The 25,762-nt window shown below is 37.6% G+C and overlaps 1 protein-coding gene across 4 annotated transcripts in view; it reads right to left on the bottom strand.

The window, feature by feature from the left end:
* Nucleotides 1-25,762, bottom strand: part of ASB11 (ankyrin repeat and SOCS box containing 11) — a 67,882-nt gene that overhangs the window by 23,166 nt on the left and 18,954 nt on the right. For 3 of the 4 annotated variants that reach the window (XM_043996080.1, XM_043996079.1, XM_043996082.1), the window contains exons 2-3: nucleotides 16,518-16,597; nucleotides 6,118-6,225 (exon numbers count right to left, since the gene is read on the bottom strand). In XM_043996080.1, the coding sequence (XP_043852015.1) occupies nucleotides 6,118-6,225; nucleotides 16,518-16,597 (188 nt within the window). The remainder of the gene's footprint in view (nucleotides 1-6,117; nucleotides 6,226-16,517; nucleotides 16,598-25,762) is intronic. The other variant, XM_043996081.1, reaches the window with a different exon arrangement.

Below are 25,762 nucleotides of genomic sequence, written 5' to 3'. Positions count from 1 at the left end.
TAGACATAAGTTCAACAAGAATTCCTGGAAGATCTCAAAGAGGATTTAAAAAATCAAATAGGAGAGGTAGAGGAAAAATTGGAAGGGGGGAGGGAATGAAAGTGATGCAAAAAAAAAATTCTGAAAAGAGAGTCACAGCCTGGTAAAAGAAGCATAAAAATACTGAAAAAAATAACACCTTAAAAAGCAGAATTAGTCAAAAGCTCACTTCTTCAGTAATGAATAAATTCCTTAAAATTTATTAATAATAATAAAATAATTCCTTAAAATTTATTTTAATAAAAACATATTTTTATTTTAAAATATAATGAAAAATAATTCCTTAAAAAATAGAATTGGGCAAATGGGAGCTAATGACTCCATGAGACATCAAGAAACAATCAAAGAAAATCAAAGGAAGAAAAAAAATAGAAGAAAATGTGAAATATCTCATTGGAAAAACAACTGACCTGGAAAATAGATCAAGGAGATACAATTTAAGAATTACTGGACTATTTGAAAGCCATCACCAAAAAAAGAGTTTAGACATCATCTTTCAAGAAATTATTAAGGAAAACTGGGTGATATCCCAGAACCAGAGTATAAAATGGAAACTCTTAAGAATATTATAGCCAAATTCCAGAGCTCAGAAATCAAAGAGAAAATATTGCAAGCAGCCAGAAAGTAACAATTCAAATATCATGGAGTCACAAAAAGGATAATGCATGTTTTAGCAACTTTCACATTAAAGAGGAAGAGGGCTTGGAATATGATATTTTGGAAGGCAAATGAGCTAGGAATACAACCAAGAATAACCTACCCAGTAAAACTAAGTGTAAACCTTCAGGGGAAAAAAATAGATATTTAATGAAATAGATGACTTTCAAGGTCTCTTGATGAAAAGACCAGAGCTAAATAGAAAATTTGGCTTTCAAGAACAAAACTTGAGGAGCATAAAAAGGTAAACATGAAAGAGAAATTGTAAAGGACTCAGTAAGGTTAAAATGTTTATATTTCTATAGGGGAAGATTATACTTGTAATTCGTAAGAATTTTACCATTGTTAGGGGAGTTGGAAGGACTATACATAGACAGAGGCTATGGATATGCATTGACTATGATGGGATTTCTAAAAGAAAAAAGGAAGAAGGTGGAGGAGGAGGAGAAGAAGAAGAAGAAGGAGAAGAAGGAGAAGGAGAAGGAGAAGGAGAAGGAGAAGGAGAAGGAGAAGGAGAAGGAGAAGGAGAAGGAGAAGGAGAAGAAGAAGGAGAAGAACAAGAACAAGAAGGATGGATGGATGAGAGAGGCATGCACTGGGAGAAGAAGAACAAGGAAAATTAACTCACATAAAAGAGATAAACGAGGAAGAGCTTTTACAGTGGAGAGATGGCAGGCAATGTTTGAACCTTCTCATTGAAATTGGGCTCAAAATGGGAGTAAAATACACATGGTGGGGTACAGAAATCTATCTCAACCAACAGGGAAGTAGGAGGAGAAGGGGATAAGAGAAGAGAAGACACTGATAGAAGGGGGGGAGAATTAAGGGAGGCAGTGATCAGAAACAAAACTGACTTCTAAGGAGGGACAGAGTAAAAAGAGAGAGGATAAATGGTGTGGGGGGGGGACAGGAAGGGTGGAAATACAGTTATTGGATCTGTAAATGTAAATGGAATGAACTCACCCATCTGGATAGCAGATTGTATTAGAAACCCTAATCCAGCAAGATGTTGTTTACAAGAAACACACTTGAAACACACACACACACACACACACACACACACACACACACACACACATACACAATAAGGGGCTGGAGCAGAATCTAGTATGCTATAGCTGATGGAAAAAAAGGCAGGGGGAACAATCGTGATATCAGACAAAGCAAAAGCAAAAACAGACCTAATTAAAATAAATAAGCAATGAAAATACATTTTGCTAAAAGGTACCATAGAAAATAAAGTGATATCAACACTAATCATATATGCACCAAGTGGTACAGCATCCAAATTCTTAAAGGAAAAGTTAATGAGTTACCAAAGGAAATAGTAAAACTGTACTAGAGGGGCATCTCAACTTTCCCCTCTCTGGACTAGATAAATATAACCATAAAATAAATGAGAAAGAAATTAAGGAGATGAATAGAATTTTAGAAAAGTTAGATGTGATAGAAATTTGGAAAAAACTGAATGGGAATAGAAAGGAATATGCCTTTTTTCTTAGCAGTACATGACACCTTCACAAAAACTGACCATGTTTTAGGGCATAAAAACCTAACAAATAAATGCAGAAAAGCAAAAATATTAAATGCATCCTTTTCAGACCATAATGCGATAAAAAATTATATTCAATAAAGGGGCATGGAAACATGGATAAAAATAATCTAAATCTAAAAAAAATAATAATCTAAGCCTAAAGAATGAATATGGAGAGCTAGGTGATACAGTGGATAGAGTGCTGGAGTAAGGAAAACTCATCTTCCCAAGTTCAAATCTGGCCTCATACTTACTAGCTGTGTGAACCCAGGTAAGTCAATTAACCTTGTTTGCCTCAGTTTCCTTATCTGCAAGATGAGTTGCAGTCCAGTACTTTTGCCAAGAAAACCCCAGTCATAGTCAGACATGACTGAAAACAACTGAACAAAAACAACAAAAGAAGCCCATTATTATATTGGATGTCAGAGGGAAACATTACCTTTCTTAGCCACTATGTGGCACAGTAGATAGAATCCTGGGCCTGGAGCTAAGAAGACTCATCTTCCTGAGTTCAAATGTGGCCTCAGACAATCATTAGCTTTGTAACCCTGGACAAGTCACTTAACCCTTTTTGCCTCAGTTCCTCATCTGTAAAATGATCTAGAGAAGAAAATGGCAAACCACTCCAGTATCTCTGCCAAAAAAAAAACCCCAAAGGGGATTGTGAAGAGTAAGAAATGACTGAAACAACTGAACAACAACAAAAAGAATGAATAGATGAAAGAACAAAACATAGAAACAATAAATCATTTCATCAATGAGAATGACAATAACAAAACAACATGCCAAAATTTATGGGATGTAGCCAAAGAAATACTTAAGGGAAATTTTATATTTCTAAATGCTTATATCAATAAAATAGAGAAAAAGCAGATTGATAAATAGGTCATGCACCTAAAAAAACTAGAAAAACAAATTTAAAATGCCCAAGTAAGCATCAAATTTAAAATCCTGAAAATCAAAGAGAAATTAATAAAATTGAAAATAGGAAAACTATTAAACAAATAAAAACCAGGAGTTGGCTGTATGAAAAAAAAATAAAATAGATAAATCATTGGTTAATTGCAAAATAAAGAAAACTAAATTACCAATATAAAAAATGAAATGGGTGAATGTATAACCAATGAAGAGTAGATTAAAAGCAATTTAGAGCTATTTTGCCCAATCATAAGCCAATAAATTTGAAAATCTAAGTGAGATGGACAAATATTTAGAAAAAATATAAGTTTCCAAGATTAACAGAAGAGGAAATAGAATACTTAAACAACTGTTTTAGAAAAAGAAATTAAGCACATCATCAATGAGCTCCCTAAGAAAAAAATCCCTAGGACCAAATGGATTCACAAGTGAATTCTATCAAACACTTAAAGAACAATTCATTCCAATATTAAATAAACTATTTGGGAAAAATAGACAAAAAAGGAGCCCAACGAAATTCCATTTAGGACACAAATATAGTACTGATATCTAAAACAGGAAAGATGAGTGTTTCTGACTCCAGGCCTGGCATTCTATCCACTGTGCCACCTACTCAACCCTCCATTTAAAATAACTGCAGGCAACATAAAATACTTGGGATTCTACCTGCCAAAACAAAACCAGGAACTATATGAACACAATTACAAAATACTTTTCACACAAATAAAGATAAATGTGAACAATTGGAAAAATATTGTTCATGGATAGACAGAGCCAGTATAATAAAAATGACAATTCTACTTAAATTAATTTACTTATTCAGTGTCATACCAATCAAACTACCAAAAAAAACCTATTTCATAGAGCTAGAAAAAATAATTTAAAAATTCGTCTGGAAGAATAAAGGATCAAGAATATAAAGGGATGTCCATGGCTGAATAAGTTATGGTATATACCTGTGATGGAATAGTATTGTCTTATAAGAAATAATGAACAGGATACTTTAGGAAAATCCTGGGAACTGATATAAAGTGAAATCCGCAGAACCAGGAGAACATTATACACAGTAACAGCAATACTGTATGATGATCAGCTGTGAATGACTTAACTTTTCTGATCAATACAATGATCCAAGACAGTTCTGAAGGACTCATGATGAAAAGTGCTATCTACCTCTAGAGAAAGAACTGATGGGGTTTGAATGCTGGTTGAAGTATAATTTTTTCATTTTATTTTTCTTGCCTTTATTTTTTGCAACATGGCTAATATGGAAATATGTTTTGCATGATTTCACATGTATAACTAATAACACATTTCTTGCCTTTCCAATGTGTTAGGGGGGAGTTGAAAGGAAGGACAAAATTCAGAACTCAATTTTTTTTAAATGAATGTCAAAAATAAATAAATAATAGATCTAAAAAATAAACATATACTTATGATTGCTATAGCAGCTCCCAGGTCCTTAATCATCATTCCCCCAACTCATATAATTTAACATTCTTTCCCCTCCTTTACCCAAAATGCTAATTGTTTCCATTCTTAACCCACATCTTCCTTGCCAGGCATGACTAAAGATAGCATCGTCTAATGATGGTTAAGAAACCAGAAAATGGGGCAGCTAGGTGACGCGGTGGATAGAGCCCTGGAGTCAGGAGGACCTGAGTTCAAATCCAGCCTCAGACACTTAACACTTACTAGCTGTGTGACCCTGGGCAAGTCACTTAACCCCAACTGCCTCACTGAAAAAAAAAAAAGAAAGAAAGAAAGAAACCAGAAAATAATGTTTCCGAATGACCCCAAATATTTCCTCTGAGATCTACTGTCTGATCCTGCTTACTAAGAATCCCCTCCCCACTTAGCATTATTCCCTAAAATTTCACATAGGATTTAGAGCTAGAAGAAAACTTAGAAATCATCTGGTACAAATGCCTCATTTTACAGCTGAGGAAACTGAGGCTCAATTTATTCAAGAAGTGACTTGTTTAAAATCACAAAGATAGTATGAAACTGACTCCAAATCCAGAGCTCTTTTTATTTTTTTATTATTTATTATTATTATTTTTTGCAGTGCAATCAGGATTAAGTGACTTGCCTAGGGTCACACAGATAGTAAGTGTCAAGTGTCTGAGGCTGGATTTGAACTGAGGTCTTCCTTAATCCAGAGTCCATGCTTTATCTGCTGTACCACCTAGCTGCCCCCTCCAGAGCTCTTTTTAATGTACTATTTGGCCTCCCTGCCTTGTCCCCAGAAAGGATCATCATCAAAAAAGGAAGATGTGAAAGAGTCATAGTCATGGAATCTTCACTCGCTTCCAGTACCTTCTTCGGTGAGGTGCAATACTGAGTAAGAACAGTTCTAGAATTTCAGTGATTGATGGAGATCACCAAAATTCTAAGAACATTCTTATGGGGAAGTCATTAGCAGAGGTTACAAATACCAAAAGAAAGAGCCACAACTAGAGAGGGATAAGCTGTGTTTCCCCAGGGCAGTATTGTAAAAGCTGAACTCAGCAAGAGCCATTTGTTAAAATAGGGTTCTAACAAAGGAGATGCTTCCTTTTCCCCTTCTCCCCCATGGTGGTCATGGTGAGCTGTCCCTCTCCAGTCTTGCCCTGCTCTGCCCTCCACTCCCCATGAGGCATCCTTCTCAGCAATCATTTCACCCTTGGTCCCAGTTACATTTTGTGCCCTGTCATGAAGAAATGCCATGCCTTTGGTCTCAATAAAATGCATGGCAGATGGGGCAGCTAGGTGGCGCAGTGAATAGAGCACCAGCCCTAGAGTCAGGAGGACCTGGGTTCAAATACAGCCTCAGACATTTAGCACTTACTAGCTGTGTGACCCTGGGCAGGTCACTTAACCCCAATTGCTTGACAATAAATAAATAAATAAATAATGAGCTAAAAAAAAAAAGAAAGAAAGAAATGCACAGTAGCCAAAGTGAATATAAATTGTTCTGTGCTACTCACGTGAGCACCATGCTCCAGTAAGACTTTTGCACAAGCAACATGTCCCCCAAGACAGGCTTCGTGAAGAGAGGAGACGCGGTTTATTGTCACAAGATTCACATTGATTCCCTGAATTGGAAGAAAAGAGGACTGAATACTGTGTTTGAGAGAATAATGACAATATTTTCCCTCCTTGGTTTTAGATGTTCTAGAAATGGACAAGATCTGTTGATATTAAGTAGGGAGGGAGGAGGGATGCTCAAGAGAGGGCTAGGAGAGAGTGGGCTAGGGAGAGATGGAGGAGAGCAGAACTATGGCTGCTAGAAAGGGAAGATGTGGAACTCATAGGATTAACTAGTGCTCAAAGGATGAAAATGGCTGCCCAGAGCTTTAAATTCCAATCTCCATTCCAACTTACAACTACTCATTGGGGAAAGGCTGTTTTGAAACGATCCAACTTATTCTTCAATTCCACACACATATAATAAAATAAAGAAGAAATACCTTAGGCTACCGGGCTCCTGAGATCTTAAAGGAGAAATAAATTTAAACATCTAAAGGAGGTCAGGGAAAGTCTTAGCTTAGAAAACATTAACTAGAGAGAATAAATAATTCATTAGCTTCGTAGCTCTCTTATAGAGTTGCATTAGATTCTTCCAGGGTCCTAAAAGAATAATGACCAAAAAACTGCAATCACCATTTGGAAATGGACAAATGCTTCAACATTAAATCTTAATCGTTGGTTTTTGAATGACTTGGATCTTTGGTGATAGTGCTGTACTCAATTTATTCATATAACTAGGGTGTAAAAAAGTGGGTTTTGGGGCATCTAGGTGGCGCAGTGGATAGGAGCACTGGCCCTGGAGTCAGGAGGACCTGAGTTCAAGTCAGGCCTCAGACACTTAACACTTACTAGCTGTGTGATCCTGGGCAAGTCACTTAACCCCAATTGCCTCACCAAAAAAAAAAAAAAAAGTGGGTTTTGTTCTTGCTGTTTAAGTTTGGTTTTTACTGTTTATACAGAGGTGGTACAATAAATAATAGCCTACATGATTAGCGGCAACTAGATCCCCAAAACATTAGCATCTGGGGTCAAAATTCTAACTTGTCCAATCAACCTTAGCCCACACTCAAAGTAGACCTTGATTCCCTTAGTGCCAATTCTTCATCCTGTTGAAATTAATTTGCATATATTTTGATTTTACTTATCTGTGTACTCTTCATTAGAATGGAAATGGTAGAATGGTTCAGTTTTATCTTTGCATTCTAGTGCTTAGTGTAGTGCCTGGCATGCATTAGTTGCTATATAAATTCTTGTTGAATTGAATAGAAAGGAATGGAATGGAATAGAACTAAGGAGAAATATGAGGGACCTTAGGCAAGAAGCTCTACTCCAGGCCAGTCCTAGTCCTGGTTGAATTCTTGCCTTATTTCCCTGTTCTAAATTATCTCTTTTTACCCTAGTATGTGGGGCCTTGTCTTATTGTCCTATGCTTTTTTGTCTCTGCCTTAGCTTCCTAACCTTTTCCTTAATTTGTTGATTTGTTTGTTGACCTATTCCCCAAATCCTCTGGTAACAGGGTCCTACCTTGCTTAACCAATCAATCAATGAGTATTTATGCACCACCTACTCTGTTATAGGCTCTGTGCTAGGACAAGTTCAAAGAATGAAACAATCCTTGATTACCATGAGTTTAGTTCATAATAAGGGAAATAGTGAGTGCATATAAAAATATATACAGAAATAAAGAAAAGGATAATAAAGACACATGCATATATATATGTATATATATATATGTTTGTTTTTATGTGTATATATAAAGTAGTGAAATACAAAGAAGTTTGGAAAGAAGGATGCTAGCAGTTGCAAGGATCAGGAGAAGTTTTGAGTAGGAGATGGTGCTTTAGCTGCATCTTAAAATAACAAGAGATAAGGTATAAAGAGAAAGTACATTCCAGGCATGAGGGATGGTCAGAGATAGAGTGCTATAAGAGAAAAAAAGAGAGACCAGTTTGCTTGGAGTGGTTGTGGGGCAGGAGTATTGTCCAATGAGCCTGGAAAGATACGTTGCATAGGGTTTTAAAAATTAAACAGGGTGGAGGCAGCTAGGTAGCACAGTGGATAAAGCACTGGCCCTGGATTCAGGAAGACCTGAGTTCAAATCCTGCCTCAGACACTTGAAACTTACTAGCTGTGTGACCTTGGGCAAGTCACTTAACCCCCATTGCCCTGCAAAAAAAAAAAATTAAACAGAGGAATTAATTTTTCTCCAAGGGGCAGTAAGAAACCACGAGTTGACTGAGGAGAGCCATATGGTCAAATCTATCCTTAAGGAAAATTACTCTGTCAGCGGTGTGGAGGATGGACTCTAAAACATGGGAAATACTTGAGCAAGGAAGATTCATAACCTGTATCAATATTCTGTTGTAATAACCTAGGTGAGAAGTGATGAGGCACTGGACTTAGGTAATAGCCATTTGAGCAGAGATAAGGGGTCAGATGAGAGAGAGAGAGATGTTGTGATGGTATAAACTGGAAGATCTGTAACCAATTGGATATGTGGAGTGAAAGAGAATGAGGAGTCCAGAATAATGCCAAGATTATGGACCTGTGACACTAGAAGGATGGTGGTGCCTTCTACAGAAATAGGGAAGTCTGGAAGGGATGGGGGTTAGTGAGAAAGATAATGAGTTCAGTTTTTGAGATGCTGAGTTTAAGATGTCTCCTAGGCAGCCAGTTTGTTATGTCCAATAGGCAATAGGTGATGTGAGCCTGAAGCTTGGGAGAGAAATTGGAGCTAAATATATAGATGTGGGAATGTCATCTGTGTAGAGATGATAGTTAAACCCATGGGAGCAGTAGCTGGAAGCAGTACAGCAAACTTGCTCACACACACACACACACACACACAATCTCCCCCAAACAGATCTAGAAAAATGTACCAGACTGAATCTTGATAGGGAAATTCAAGAAAAAGTAACAGGAAATCACTTTTCCACCCAGTCAGCAGAAGGTGACAGAGAGGTCTGTGGACACAGGGGATGGGATCTGGCCAGGAACAGCCACAGAGCACTCCAGTGCAGGGAGAGGCTGTACACCAGGGCAAGAGAAGGTCCAGACCCAGACCTGAATGGGTGCTATCTGACAGTTTTATCATATGCTATCTAGTTCCAGGTCACGGATCTAAGGCAGATTGAAGAGAGCATCTGCGTCCATGTCCACTTTCTGGAATAAGGAGGAATAGTCACAAGCCCCAGATAGTCTACCAAGAGAGAATCAAGTCTGGAAGCATGGAGCATTAGTGTGGTTTAGACACTCTACCCACCACCCCTCCCAGGAGCAAAGCTTCTAATTCAATCTAAAACTTTCAGAGGAATAACTAGGGTAGGAATCACAGACCAAAGGGGAATTTGCAGTTCTGTACTTCTGAACCAGGTCTTTCCCAGGTGACTGATAACTGCTAAGTCTAACAGGACTCTACTGTTGATCAGACCCAAACCCAGGTCAGGAACTTCCAGAGGTCAGGCCACTAACTAGGGCAGTGCTCAGAAACTTACTTCCCTGAATCAGACCACACTGGGAACACTGAAGCTTTCAGGCTTCCAGCCATAATTGTCCCTAAGAGACTGGTATTACACAATACTCAAAACCCCAAGAAATTATGAACAGGACCAGCCCAGACCTTCCTCCCAAGTAGTATTCTAGCCTGACCTAGTATCGAGTCCAGATTCAGAGAGTAGACTGAAAGAATAAGCAAATTTTAAAAAAAGAAAAGAATACCACGATAAGAAAAAAGCAAACAGATTATGGTGACAGGGATACAAGACACAAATAGAGAAGAAAAAATTACTCCAAAGCAAGAAAGAAGGAAGAGGGAAGGAAATAATTTATCAAGCACCTTCAGGGCCTGTGGTAAGTGCTTTCCAAATATCTCATTTGCTCCTCACAATAATCCTCTAATGTAGGTGCTGTTATTATTTCCATTTTACAGTTGAAGAAACTGAGGTAGACAGAGATGAAATGACTTTCAAAGTTCACGTAGCTAGTCAGTGTCTGAGGCTAGATTTTAGTCCAGATCTTCTTGACTCCAGGCTCAGCACTCTACCCGCTGTCCCACCTAGGTATCTCCAAGCATAGCTTGGGTACAAATTTAACTAGATTTCCTGAAAATAGATGAAGCAAAGGTTTTTTTTAAAAAGGTTAAAATGCCTTTATAAGGGAAGTGACATCTCTAGAGGAAATACTTGGAAAGGGTCCAGGAACCTTTGGAAACACCACATATAATGGGTATAATGTAGATGAAGATGCAACAAAAATAAACTGAGGGGCAGCAAGGTGGCACAGTGGATAGAGCACAGACCCTGGATTCAGGAGGACCTGAGTTCAAATCTGACCTCAGACACTTGACACTTACTAGCTGTGTGACCCTGGGCAAGTCACTTAACCCCTATTGCCTCACCAAAAAACAATAAATAAATAGATAGATAGACGAATGAATGAATGAATGAATGAATGAACTGAGAAGCAGTGGTCAGACAGGTGTACCAGGAGTGAGGGGTATAATGAAAACCAAGAGAAGAGAGGATATCCTGGAGTAGAAGTTAGAGAGTGATGCCAAATGCAGCAGACAGATTGAGAAGGATAGGACTGAGAAGAGACCATCAGATTTGGTAATTAAGAGAGCACTGGTGCCTGGAGGTTTGAGACACGTAGGGTAGAGGAAAAAGCTTAATGTGAGGAAGACTCAAATCCTGTTTCAGACACTTACTAGCTTTGAGACCATGGTCAAGTCACTGCACCACTAAGCCTCAGTTTCTTCATCTATAAATGGGGATAATAATACAGTATCTACTTCATAAGGTTTGTGGGAGAGCTGTTATCTTTGTTAACTTAAAAATGCTAGGGAAATGTGAGTTGTTATTCCAAATATATCTAAGGCTTCATGGGACAGTAGTTCTACCTTTGCAGCTCAGGGCCCATGAGTTGATACTAAATAATATTTGTGCCATACCTCCTTGCCGGTACCCCTACTTTTTGCTTAATGCTAGACATCTGGATGCCAAATACCTACATATGTAGAGCTCTTCCTACTTCTTGTTGCTGGGCCCCTTAGTCCTTATCTTATCCTGCTTCCATTGGTCTATCTAATCTTCAGATCAACCAAGTTTAGAACAAATTCAAATTAAACATTTTATGTAATTTAGAAAAGCATTTTTACTTTTCTTAGATATGACTTTCCATTTTTTGAAAGCTAAAGGCTCAAAACCCAACCTCATCACTAGGTGGCAGCAGCGCATTATGGAAAATCTTGGAATTGGTGAAGTCTTAGAATCCTGCAATCAGAGAATTTTGAAATTGGAAGAAACCTTAGATTCCATCTGGTCAAATCTCCTCATATATCTTAAGAAACTGAGAACCAGAAAGGATGTGTTTTGTATCATGTCACACAAATATCCCAGGATTCATTGTGACACAAGGCAAAACACAGGCTCTTTAGGCCTTAGTTTCTTCATCTATAAAAGACTAGACTAGTATCTTTCAATTCCAAATATTTGTGATCCCACTCTAGTGCTCTTTCCACAGCATTGTGGCTTCTAAATATTAAATAGGACAAAAATTAATGATGGAAGTTGCTGATAATATATCCAATCTGATCATCTTCTGATTTCATAAGGAGAAAATCAGAAAGGGAAAAGAGGGGAGACTTGGGACAAAGGAAACAATGTTGTGGATACATTGAATTTGACTTTCAGCAGCTTCCCTAGGTCATTTATCAAACGAATAAAGGATTGAGTAAGTGCAATAAGAGGAGAGAATCATTGAAAAAAATATGTATTTAATGAAGGCTTTATTGAAAATATGCTTTATTAATCCCTTTTAGGGACAAAACAGTTCACATATAAGAGGAAGAAATGAAAGCAACATAAACACCAAAAATTTAATACATAGTGTGTAGTACAGTACTTGGCACATGGTAAGTATTTAATAAGTATTTGTTCCTTGTTTTATTGATTAAATTGATGCCACCATTAGTGGGACAGGAGAGATCTAAGATAATAAAAGGGTATATATAATGAATCATCACCTAAGTACATATTTAAATTATAAATCAAGTACAATTTCCTTTGGCTACAATTATTCATGTATCAAACCTTTTGCAAAGAGTAAAGACTACGTAAATGTCAACTTGCCTTTCTATCACAACTGGGCCTTAGGTTGTAAATCTTGAGCTTTCAAGTAGCAAGCAAAATGTAATACTCCACAGTAAATGTTGACAAGGCTCGTGAAAGGTCTTAATTTTGGCAAAATGACATGTTTAATTTTTGTTGTTGAGTATTTCAGTCATGTCTGACTCTTCCTGACCCCATTTGGGGTTTTCTTGGCAAAGATACTAGAGTAGTTTCCCATTTCCTTCTCCAGCTCATTTTACAGAGGAGGAAATGGGGGCAAACAGGCTTAAATGATTTGCCCAGGGTCACACAGCTAGTGATTTGAACTCAGGAAGATGAGTCTTTCTGACTTCAAGGCCAGACCTCTATCCACTGTGCCACCTAGTGGCCATTATGCTTAATTTTACTGTATTATAAATGTCAAAGGGGTAATGAGACAAGGATTGTTTTGTTTAAATGTAGTACTGCATCCTGCTATATATGATGGAAACTGGAGCTATTCAGGGGCAGAAGGTAAGTAAACAGCATTTTCCAGTTTTAAATACCAACATACTCTAGAAAACACTTGGAGCTTACCCAAAGGAAGTTAACCTTCTGTTCATCTTTTCATGCTAAACCAACCTTCATTCTAACCCGACTGGGAAGATTTATTATTTACTACACTGTAAAGATTTATTACATGCTAAACTACATTTGGAAGACAAGTGGTTGAGTGAAGTCAATGAGAATTTATTAAGCACCTACTGTGTACCAGACATAATTATGCTAAGGTTTTTCATTTTTTCAATCCATTTCAATTCAATAGGCATTTATTAATGTTACAGGCAACAGTACCTGCCTTTAAGAAGTCTATATTCTATACATCTTGTTTATTTTTCTTTGTATCACGCACAATGCCTCATGCATAATAGGTACTCAATAAATATTGTTGAAATAAATTGACTTCTTTTTTCTTAGCAGAGCATATTGAAAAGATAGGATGAAATAAGATTTGAAAAATCCCACCTTATAGTTAGTTCCTAGAGAGCAAAGACTTTATTGGGTGTATACATTGTACCATGTTTAGCACATTGTAAATCCTCAGTGAGAATTCAATAGTAATAATGATCTAGTTGCTGTTTCTTTAAAGGTTCCATATTAATTTTTCCTTAATATTTTTTACTTTGCTACCATTTTGGCAAACTAGGATATTTTATTATAATCAGTGCTTGCTAGGTTATGTGAGCAAATGGCTAGATGTTCATCTCTGCTTAGATACCAGATATCTCTGGTTACTAGGAATAAATTTAAATACTTGGATCAAAGTATCTTCTTTCCATAGAAGGGCAGGCATCCAAGGTAGGAAAATGCTGAAGGATGGTGAGAGGAAAGTATATAGTTAATGGATGCCTAAGGCCTCTCCATCATTATTTGCTGGAAAGAATTTTGTAGATAGGATGGAATGTGAAAACAGCAGTAGAGGAAAAGAGAAAAGTTTCATGGTAAAGGATGATCTCAAAAGCCCCCAAAAAGAGAAAGTCAGTTAACCAGAAAACAAGTTGGAGGAACACAGGGAGATCTGAGGAGAGCCATCATGCATTGATCATATTCTAGCTTGGAGACTTAAAAAAAAATTTATAAGTGTGCATATCTATCACCACAGATAGATTATAAACCTATGGAGGGAAGGGATCACATTTGCATGGTCCACCACCAATACACACATGCACATACACATATATACACACACACATATACTTAGCACAGTTCAATGCATGAAATAGGAATATGATAAATTTAAGGTAAGTATCTAATGAAGGAATAGAGGAAGGAAGGAAGGAGGCAGAAAAGGAGGGAAAAGCAGAAGAATTATATAGTATTTTGATATTAGTAGAAGAGAATAAATTATCTAAAGTAGTATTTTCCAATCTAATCTAGTCACAGGTTTGGGTCTTTAAATATAACAATTTAGGTTAATATGGTGTTCTCCAAAAGATTACTCTCACTATAATCCATTCTCATTTTGTGACATGAGAGAGTCTCTCTTATTCTTAAAAAAATCCCTTACTGGGGCAGCTAGGTGGCACAGTGGATAAAGCACCGGCCCTGGAGTCAGGAGTACTTGAGTTCAAATCCGGCCTCAGACACTTGACACTTACTAGCTGTGTGACCCTGGGCAAGTCACTTAACCCCCATTGCCCTGCAAAAAAAAAAAAAAATCCCTTACTGGATCTTAATATTCCCAATACCCATAGCTCTATATCTTTCCTCCCTTTCTCAGTCAAATCCTTGAAAAAGATTGTACTTGTTTCCTCTTTTTTTTTCTCCTCTCCCTCTCTTCCAAATGCTCTATGGTATGGCTTCCAACCTCATAACTCAACTAGAATTCTCTCTCTAAAGTTACCAATGATTTCTTAATTGCCAAATCTAATAGTCTTTTCTCAGTCTTCATCCTTGACTTCTCAGTAGTACTTGATACTGACATCCTTTCTTCCTGGATACTCTCCCTCTCTGATCTTCCCCTCTATAGTGACACTGATGTCTCATTTCTCTTACCCATCTGATTATTCCTTCTAGGTCTCTTTTGCTAATCATCATCCATGTAATTTCCCCTAACTGTATGTATACTCTAATGGTTCTTTCCTTGGCCTTCAACTCTTTTTTTCTCTACCTTCTCTCATTTGGCTGCCTAATAATTAGTTCTTATGGGTTCAGTTATCATCTCTATATCAATGCCTCCGAAGATATAGATAGATAAATAGATAGATAGATATAGATATAGATATAGATATCGATATATAGATTTTGGGGGGATGAGGGGGGTTAAGTGACTTGCCCAGGGTGACACAGCTAGTAAGTATTAAGTGTCTGAGGCTGGATTTGAACTCAGGTCCTTCTGAATCCAGGGCCGGTGCTCTATCCACTGAACCACCTAGCTGCCCCAGATCTATATGTTTAGCTCCAGATTCTCTCCTACATCATCAACTGCTTATTTTACTTTTAACTGGAAGTCCCAGAAATATATCAAATTCATTATTTTCAAAACAAAACTCATAACATTCTTCTCACCCCCTTCTCACCTACCCCTTTTAAAATTCTCTGTTTCTATTGAGGGCACCACCATCACTAATGACACATGTTCTCAATCATGGTGTCATTTTCTATTCCTCATTCTCATGCACTCTATATAGCCAATCAAATACAAAATCTTACTATTTCTATATCCCAATCTCCCACATTTGTCTCCTTCATAGGACCACCGCCCTAGTTCAGGCCCTCGTGATGTCTCACCTGGACAATAGCAATACCACCTAATTTGTCTTACTACTTCAAGATTTTTCCCACTCTGATTTATTGTATCTATCCATCATAGCTAATGAAGTGATTTTCCCTAAGCACAGATCTGACCATATCACCTCCCTACTGAATAAATTCTACTGGCTACATATTGCTTCTAGGATCAAATATAAGTCCCTCTATTGGCATTTAAAACTGTTCACAACCTAAGCCCAACCTATCTTTCCAGTCTTATTACACATTACTTCTTTCCATGCACTCTATGTTCCAACTCTATTTCTTTTCATTTATCACATACAACACTCCATCCCCATCTCTGGGCCTCTACATTGGCTATATTCCATGCCTGGAATGCTCTCCCTGCTCATCTCTACCTATTAGAATCCCTGATTTCCCTCAAGACTCAGCTCAATCACTATCTTCTACATGAGGCCTCTCTGGGTCTCCCCCAACCTCACAGCCAAAGCTGTACTATCTCTCCTTTGTGGATTTTTTGTTTGTTTGTTTGCTTGTTTGTTATACTTACATATGTGCATGTACTCTTGCTAGTTAGAATGTTAGTTCTCTGAGATCAGAAATTACCTCACTTTTGTGATAAAGATTCCCAGCACCTAATTTTGGTATCTGGTACATAGTAGGCCTTTAATAATGATTCATTGTCTAAGTATATTAAAATATACGTGGGATGAAGGGGAGGAAGGTCAGGGAAATTATGTTAGAAAATAGAGGAAATTATGTCTATTTTTATTTTAAAAATCAGTACATGTAATATGTACTTTGTAAATATATAATTTCATATTTAGTATTTAAAGTGGAAAGTAACCATCATTGGCATACATATGTTTACCTGGGAACTTCAGAACATAATTTGGGAAATGCTGGTCTATATGACATTACCAAAGATCACAAAGGGCAAGGTTCCATTTCAATATAAGCACTAAAAATGTTTTTGAGACAATCCTCCAATTACTTACTTGTGCAATTAAAGTTTTGAGAGCAAGGAGACGCCCTTGAGATGCAGCTTCATGAAGTGGGGATTGATCAGCCCAGGATTCTGAAATACAAAATTAAAACCAAATAAAATGGTGCTCATATGAATTATTTGCCCTGCCAATTTGATAGGAGAGGGTATTTGGGAGGACAGAATTCAAAGGCATCCAGCTCATTCAAGGTAGGGAAACTACTGCATAGGGAGTCAGTTGGTCCCTTTCAAAGTTTCAATTTATCATCCTCATCACATTTTGGGGGTAGACTTTGGTGTGGGAAAGGGTAAACTTTGATTATATCATAATTACATGATGTCTAGTACTTGAACACAGCTCCAGATATGGCTTACATAGGGAACAATTCACATCAACAACATATTCTATACTTATCTTTATTGTCCCCACCCCACCCTGCTTTCTTCTACCTATCAAAAAATTCAACCAGCAAACTTATTTTGGTTCCTATTGCCTAATGTAACCATCTGTTTCACTTAAGTTAAAGAGATTTGGCTGGGAGATGTGGGCTCAGTCACTTGGGAGACTATAACCACACTCAAATATAGAAGGGAAATCTTCACTATTTTTACAATGTTTAGGAAGGAAAATAGCTTGAATTGTTTTAATTCAGTCTTTTCCCTATGTGACTTCATTGTACTTAGCTTTACCTAGGTACAAAATGGAGATAAGTAAGATTCCCAGTAGAAATTTTGCAAAAATATACTGTTACCTCTCACACATAGCTCCAATCAGTGAGTAAACAAGTATTTGAGTACCTACCATATCATATAAAGGGGCACGGTAGCTAGAGTACTAGGTGGAAAGTCAAAAAAATCATGGGGCCAAATCATGCCTCAGACATTTACCGATTGTATGACCCTGGACAAGTCCTTGAACATCTTTCAGCCTCATTTCCTTGTATGTGAAATAAGTAAACTGGCATGTAATTTACAGGCCTGTGGTGAGGTTCAAATGAGAACAGTATGTTAAGTGCTTGGCAAATGTTCTATGGTATATACATACATATATATACATGCACACATGCACATATATCAGCTATTATACATACATACCATCTTACTTATTGTCTAACATTTATCATCTGATAAATGTTAGATGATAAGCTAATATTTGCCAAAGCATGATATAGTAGAATGTGTTAGATTTTTGAGTCTACAGAGTCTGGGATTCAAATACCTCCTCAGACACTTGCCAACTATGTTGCATTTAGTAAAATCCAGAACCCGTTTCCTCATTCATTCATTTATTTAATTAATTATTGTGGGGAACTGAGGGTGTCTGAGGCCAGATTTGAACTCAGGTCCTCCTGAATCCAGGGCCAGTGCTTTATCTACTGGGCCACCTAGCTGCCCCCTGTTTCCTCATTTATAAAGGGGCGATAGTAATATAGAAAGTACTTAATTCCACAAAGTTGTTGTAAGGCTCAAATGAGATTGTATACATAAAATTACAGTTATTGTTCTTCAGAAAAAAAGGCACTAGAAAGAACAAATCTGTATACCTATGACAGTGTATTTTCTATATTTCTGAAAGGCAAGAACACTGTAAAATTCACATTAGAAGCATCCTAATCCTCTCTTTAATCTCATTCTAATAAAAGATGTCTCCAACATACAAAGAAACTGCTTGTTCTCATTAATGGTGTCCAGCCTTTGCATTATTTGATCTTTATTTTCCTATTTTCTCTTGGGTCTAATCTTACCAGATTTTAGTAATGTCACTGAGACATAGCAGATGCTTCTGTTACTGTGGAAAGCCAGTGTACCAGCCCTACATGTGTAATTGCTTTAAGAAGCAAGCTCACTGATGTCTGCCTTGCCTAAGTCTCTCTCCGAAAACAAGCTGGCCTGTTTAAATAGACAGATGAGAAGCCAACATCTCTGTTTCACTTAGCAATTAATGAATGCCACACAGGAAAATGTAGTTCAGTTTGTAAAATGATTATTAGGTTCAAATCCCATTTCTACAACTTGCTACTCATGTCATGTTGACAAAGTTATTTAGCTTTTCTGAGACTAAGTTTTGTCACCTGTAAAATGATAGGGTTATACAAAATAATAGGTTCCTTCCATATAAATCCATGATCCAAGGTCTTGATTTTGAAATAAATACTGTTAGAATTTACAGAGGCAGCTCAGTATAGAGAACAGAGAAATGGCCCCGGCTTTGGAAAGACCAAACTTCATATCCTCCCTCCATGTCTTGTGTGACCCTGGGAAAGTCACTTAAAATTCTGAGAGCTCCAATTAAATAATTTAAAACTCAGAGCTGGGGCAGCTAGGTGGCACAATGGATAAAGCACTGGTCCTGGATTCGGGAGGACCTGAGTTCAAATCTGGCCTCAGACACTTGACACTTACTAGCTGTGTGACCCTGGGCAAGTCACTTAAACCTCAGTGACCTAAAAAAAAACTGGAGAAAAAAAAACAACAACTCAGAGAGTCACAGGCAAATCTCTAAGAGTATAAATTGCAGAGAAGATGCCAATCTGCCTTGGTAAGTTAATTCTTCAACTAGAATGTGAGCTCTTTTGAGGAAGGAGTGGGGTTTTTTGTCTTTTTATTGTATCCCCAGAGCTTAGTACTAAGCCTGGCACATAGAGTTTTGTAAATTGTTATTGACAAGTTGACTATTAGAAATTCTTCACTAGAGGTTCTGGACTTCTGTGTCATGTGAACAAGATGAAAAACTAGATATTTTCTCTGGTACTTACAACCTCTAGAATGTCTCAAAAGTAGAAATTATGTACCAATTATAAAGTGATTTCAGCTGTCTTCTTGGTCTAGGACACCAACAACCCAAACAAGGTAAAAACTCAAGGAATTAACACCAGAGAAAGCCAATAATGCCTAACCTCTGTCATACTCACTCAGCACCCCCTTTCTCCACCGTACTCCCAACAGCAGGACTGCACAAGACAACCCACTCTCTTGCAGCAGAACTCTACATCCCAACCCCAACCTCCCCTTCTCTCCCAGTACTTCAGATATCCAAATGGTGGAAATTTGATTAGGTTGTAATAGCAAGAAGTAGTATAACAGCAAGCAGTAGTGCTATGTGTTATCACAGAGTTTAGACAGAGAAGTACAGAGGTAATGGGGACAAGACACACAGGGATGTGAGCCAGTGTAACACTCCACGAAACCTGAGGAAGGAGTTTAGCATCCACTCAGGACCAGGTCTGTTCTCCCAAAATGTAACTTTGAGCAGAGATTTATGCTGGTGAATAGTGAATGGCCCAAAGTAGGAGATAGACAGATTTAAGATCTAGTCCCAAGGGAAACTGCCATCAAAGAGGAGGGAGTCAGAAAGTGAGCAATAGGGTAAAACAAGGGGAAAAAGATGGAAATCACCAAAGATCTCAGAAGGAAGAAAACTGAATTAAAGACTGTGAGTGTAAGCAGATAAACCAACAGGGAATGTACTAATAGCAAAAGAAAATGTGGTCTCCAGATCAGGTACAAGAATATAGACATCTATGTATAAGTACTGCAAGACAAAAGAAAATAAAACAACATCTGATAAAGCAGATGATTCTGAGAATTCTGAAGAGAGTATGGAACCACTGTAGGATGCTTCTTTATGGTTTAACAGAGAAATAAAGATTTTGAAAGCAGAATTAACTGGCAGGATAGAAAAACTAGAATCCAGGGTGATGAATCTCACCAGCAAAACAAAAGAAAGAAAAACTGATTCTGGGTGTAAATATGTGGAAGTGAAGAACAATCTTGAAGAAGGGAAACAAAAAGCAATAATATATATGTTTTAAAAGCATGATCTTGGGGGCAGCTAGGTGGCACAGCAGATAGAGCACTAGCTCTAGGTTCAGAAGGACCTGAGTTCAAATCCAGCCTCAGACACTTGACACTAGTTGTGTGACCCTGGGCAAGTCATTTAACCCCCAACGCCCTAAAAAAAAGAAAGAAAGAAAGAAAAAGAAAAAAAAAAGAGAGAGCTTGGGACCTTATAATGGTTGTTATCGGCAAAACTTTGAGACTCTGCGAGACCACTAAACCTACCTAACAAGTTATCTCCTGGAGATAACTGACATCCCAAAGACTGGGAAAGCATGGACTGAGGAAAGAGATTTCAAGGCAAATGGGAACAGAAACATTAATAAGGGGAGAGCAATGGTCAATAATGAACTGAACAATAGGAGACATAATAAAATTCCTACCATGAGGCAATATCCTATCACCTACAGGAATTGGTATTTCTAAGAATGAGGCATAACTGAAAAAATGTAACCACAAGATTTAAAAGACAAAAGTATAGCAACTATTTAAAAGGAACCCAAAATGGGTATCTTAGAAGCTTTGATTCCACAAGATATACAATGACTAAAGAAAGGTTAAGTAAGTATACGTGTCTTGACTCAAAAAAATAAAATTCTAGCATAAGTAGAAAGATAAATAATGAAGAGAATGAGGGGGGAAGTTCTTTATTTTTCTATAAAAATAAAATTTCTATAAAATAAAATTTAAAAATGAATGAACAAAACAAACTGAAGGGGAGGAGAGGAAAGGTTTTCCTTGATGTGAGGGAAAACAATTCTATTCTCAATAATTCTCAGGAACTCAGCAGCAATGTGACTTTCCTTCTTGTGAGAAGGAGGCACCCTACTGTACAGCTAGTGGGTACAAAGAAAGGGGACTCGAAGGCCCTGTTTTATACCCTAGTCCCTAATGTGAATGGACCCTCCCCTTTTTCATCATTGGTCCAATTACTCAAGGGTTACAATCTATGAACAAAAAGTAGCTAATCAGAACACAGTATTCCAATCTCTCTTCCTTATAAGGGCATAACTCAGGAGTGGACCTTATTGAGAACAGGGCTCCTTGAACCATGTGATTTTGTTAGCCAGAGGGGGAGGAGGAGATCTGAGACCTTTGTCCTAAAAACAGGTCAGGAGGAGTATGATTGACTATTATATCCTCATTGAGAGGAGACAACTACCCATTTTCTCACACTTGACTACTTAACTGAAGGAGAAAATAGAAGGGGAAGAATTAACTAACTAGATAAAAGCAAGCAAAAAAAGGGAACTGATAGCAAAACTCTAAACCTAGGGAAAGGGATAACAAAAGGTAGCAGGGAGGGAGTTGATATTTGAGGGGAAAAGAGTTCTGGTAGGAACAGAGTTGCCTTAAAATAAAATAAGCTAAAATACCTGAAGAGACTTTTTACAAAAAAAAGGGGGGAGGGGGTCCCAATTTAGAAAAAAAAAAAGGAATTGGAGGTCCAATAAAAAAAAGATAAAATTCAATGGAATCTAACTTTTAAAGCAGCTGCTCCTTTTATAAAGCTCTAGATAGTTTTGATCTTGATCACATAAAGAACACATGATTCCTACTGGAAGAAGCCTGGGAATTTAAAAACCACTCAGAGATTAAATTTATATGAAGGGTGAACTTTGTTTTTCCATTAGAAGATAAACAGATATTTGTACTTAGTAGACTCTTTTCCATAGTCAAAATGTGGTATTTTAATGGTCTAGCCTTCTCCATAACTAAAACTCTGCAAGAGCCAAAGATGACACTAAGTAATGACCATTCTATCAAAAATCAGAGAAGTTTAGAGCTAGAAGGAACAGATTCCTCACTAGAAATTAGGAAAGCAAAATCAAATAGGTTTTTAGGCTAGTGATGAAAGTATTCCCAAAGAAAAATGTTAATTCTTGACTTAGATAAGATCACTTTGATCCATAATTTAACAGGGAAAAAAATCCTCTTCTCAATAATTCTCAGGAGCTCAGCAGCGATGTGACAAAGGCTCTTTTATTTCCTTCTCGTGAGGAGGCACCCTAGTGTGCAGCTAGTGGGTGCAAAGAAAGGGGGCTAAGTAACCACAAGGGAAAAACCAAGTGGATAAAGACTGTTATAGACCTGGGATACCTCAGAAGGTTTATGGGGGAAATCAAGGAACCTTCTCCTTGAGAAACTAAACCAAAGGACAGACACACCTAAAGAGATGAGTGGCACTGGATCTGAACTGAGATAACTCCAGGACCACCACCCTTCATTCCAGTCTCCCCCACCCCTCCAGGAGATAAAATTAGGTGTGGCTGCTACCTTTGTGGGGACAGAGATGGCTTGAGAGATCAGAACCACCTCTCACCAAACTTCCCCCAGCTAACCACCAGTGGGGGATGGTCCTCCCCTAATAAGGGAACTTTCCACAGTCATCCTATGATCCTCTATAAAAGGATTCGCCTGGGGGGCAGCTAGATGGCGCAGTGGATAGAGCACCGGCCCTGGATTCAGGAGTACCTGAGTTCAAATCTGGCCTCAGACACTTAAACACTTACTAGCTGTGTGACCCTGGGCAAGTCGCTTAACCCCAATTGCCACACTAAAAAAAAAAAAAAAAAAAAAAAAAAAAAAAAAAAGGATTTGCCTGTCTCCTGATCGAGAAGAAAGGTTTCTCAGAGAGCCACGCTTCTGTGCCATGCCTTCTCCCCATGAGAAGTCCTTGGACTTCTCTCTTGGTTTCCTTTCCCTAGTGCCTAAATAAACTATTATTTTATTCTAATTGGATTTGTATGCAAGAGGGTGTAATTCTTTTTTTTTTAGTGAGGCAATTGGGCTTAAGTGACTTGCCAGGGTCACACAGCTAGTAAGTGTTAAGTGTCTGAGGCTGGATTTAAACTCAGGTACTCCTGACTACAGGGCCCATGCTCTATCCACTGTGCCACCTAGCTGCACTGAGGGTGTAATTCTTTAAAGAGGAATTCCTAAGGACCCCTACCCCAAACTCCCATAAATTTTCCCCATAACAAGGACCATTCGAAGTCGTTGGACTGACAACTGATAGAATTTGTCTACCAATACAAACATCTGGGACAGGCATTGCAAACAGGCAATGAGTTAAAACTGAACAATAGGTGAGTAGAATGACTTGCCATTGGTAAATCACAGTTCTTTAACGACCTCAAGCTTCTCTCTGATACAAAGACCTATCTTTTTAATTCCAATATTATTCAGTGATATCATATGGCTGCAAGTTATAAAATACTACAGTTCAACAGTCTTCAAAGGATTGAAGTTGAGGATCCATTTCCTTTTGAAACAATGGAGAGGTTTATGGTTGGCACAAGCAGGCTCAACCCACATTACAAATAAGAAATTCTACGAGGCAAGAGATGGAAAGAATATCATCAGATAAACATGTTACCAGAGGGGGGGAAAAAACCCAAAAGATGAGCCTGTTAAGACAATGGACAGGTCACATGTTCCATTAGTATTCATGTGATATCAGAAGAATTAAGAGGAAGACCCTAGCACATTGAGTGGGCCTCTTGTGGAATATTTATGAGAGAACATTAACAAGGACAGGTAGACATAGATGGAGTTGTGATCTTCATGGTTGGAAGAAGCACTCACATTGATGAAATGACAGGGCCATTGGCATGTTAGTACATTTGTCTTACCACAGTTCTTCCAGTACTAAGGTGAAGAGATAAAGCTAATAGAATAGTATTTTATTTCTTTCAACAAATGCTAAACAAGTACTCACTAATGGCAAAGAAATCACTATGCAAGTAAGTGGGAGACAAACAAAAAACATAAACATATGGTTCCTGAATATATGTAGGATACAGCCCCTTTGTTTACAATCTAGTTTGTCTGGGGGAATGTGTTTATATAAGTGAATAGGGGGATATAAACCTGGAAAAAGTAGACAGGGGCCAGGTAATTGAAGCTGACCCCTTTTAAGTGCCAATTTTTAAAAATTAAGATTTTTAGTAAATATTTTGAAGTTGTATTACATATGGTTCTGGGTCATATAAGCAAAAGAATAGGAAGCTAGACATTTTCCCCAGGCCTTACTCTCCAAAAGAGGAATTCTATGCAAGAAATACAACAATAAAAGTTGTCTTCTGTGGTAGGTGAAATCTGAAATAACTAAGGAAGTAAAAGTTCAAGCTTCTGAGCATGTAGATTTAATAAGCAATGAATGCCAACTGCATAAAAAATCAGGACCAGGCCTCCTCAGCTTGGCACTAGATCCCAAATACAGGGAAGGACAGATTTTATGGATAAAAAAAAATGAGCAGGATATAAACCAGGATATAAGATTAGATAATCTGATTTCTAATTGGAGTAAAGATTAGTGGCTTTCCAAGCTGGGAGGGGAATGAGCACGTTTGGGAGTTAGGAGGAAGGAGAGAGAGCAGGTAGACTTTGCCGGATGTGAAACAGGATAACACTCAATCCTTACAATTAGCAAGAGGTGGACTTTACAGGAAAATGAAACTTAAGTCTCAAAATGGAATCAATTTTACAAGATGGAGTCATTTTGGTTTATGCAATTCCCACAATTCTTTCACTCCATAGGTCAAAACACCAAGAAGTCTAACAAGGCAATAGCCTCATAAATTAATAGCAGAAAATGTTAGTCCCTAATATTTATTCAGCACCACTCCTCCCACTCTAGCCCCCTTGTTCTGGTAGGCATACAACCTGACCCACCATCTTGTGCTCTTGGATCTACTAAGTAATTTTCCCTACTACTGCTGCCCTCTTTGCCAGCACATCCTGCCTGTGCCCTAATTCTACCATTCTGTAGAGTTATGAAGCAGACCTCAATTCTGCCCGCTGCTTTGCAGAGTAAGAAGACATAAAAGAATGTGGAATCATGCTATGCCTGGGAGAAAGGGTGGCTTCCAGACAAATAAAAAGCAGAAAATAGTTTAGAAGAGTGGAAACTTCAGAAAAGTTAGCTGTACTAGATTTCTAGTGATGACTGAATGGGAATAGAAGAGAATGTACGTGTTTCTCAGCTGCATTTGTCACCTTTACAAAAATTAACCTTGTGCTAAGGCATAAAAACCTCATAAACAAATGAAGAAAAGTAAAATTATTAAACACATCTCTTATGGACTAAAACATAACAAATATTACAACCAATAAAGTGCCTCTGAAAAAAAGTTTAAAAATTAAATGGAGACTAAATAATTTAATCCTAAAGTGGTGGGCCACAAAATAAGTCAATTAAAAAGAAAAGTGTGTTAAAGAAAATAGCAGCAAATGAGACAATATATCAAAAATGTCAATATACAATTAAAGCAGTCCTTAGGAGAAAGTTTATATCTCTAAAAACTTATCACAAAGTGAAAGAATACAATAGATGGCATGCATAACTAAAAAAAACACAAACTAGAAAAATAATTTTAAAAATTAAACACAAAAAGAGAAATCCTGAAAATCAAAGAA

Source organism: Dromiciops gliroides, chromosome 3, assembly GCF_019393635.1.
Source record: "Dromiciops gliroides isolate mDroGli1 chromosome 3, mDroGli1.pri, whole genome shotgun sequence".
Classification (NCBI taxonomy): Eukaryota; Metazoa; Chordata; class Mammalia; order Microbiotheria; family Microbiotheriidae; genus Dromiciops; species Dromiciops gliroides.
The sequence above is the reverse complement of the archived record's forward strand: the minus strand, read 5'-3'. Positions and strand labels throughout refer to the sequence as shown.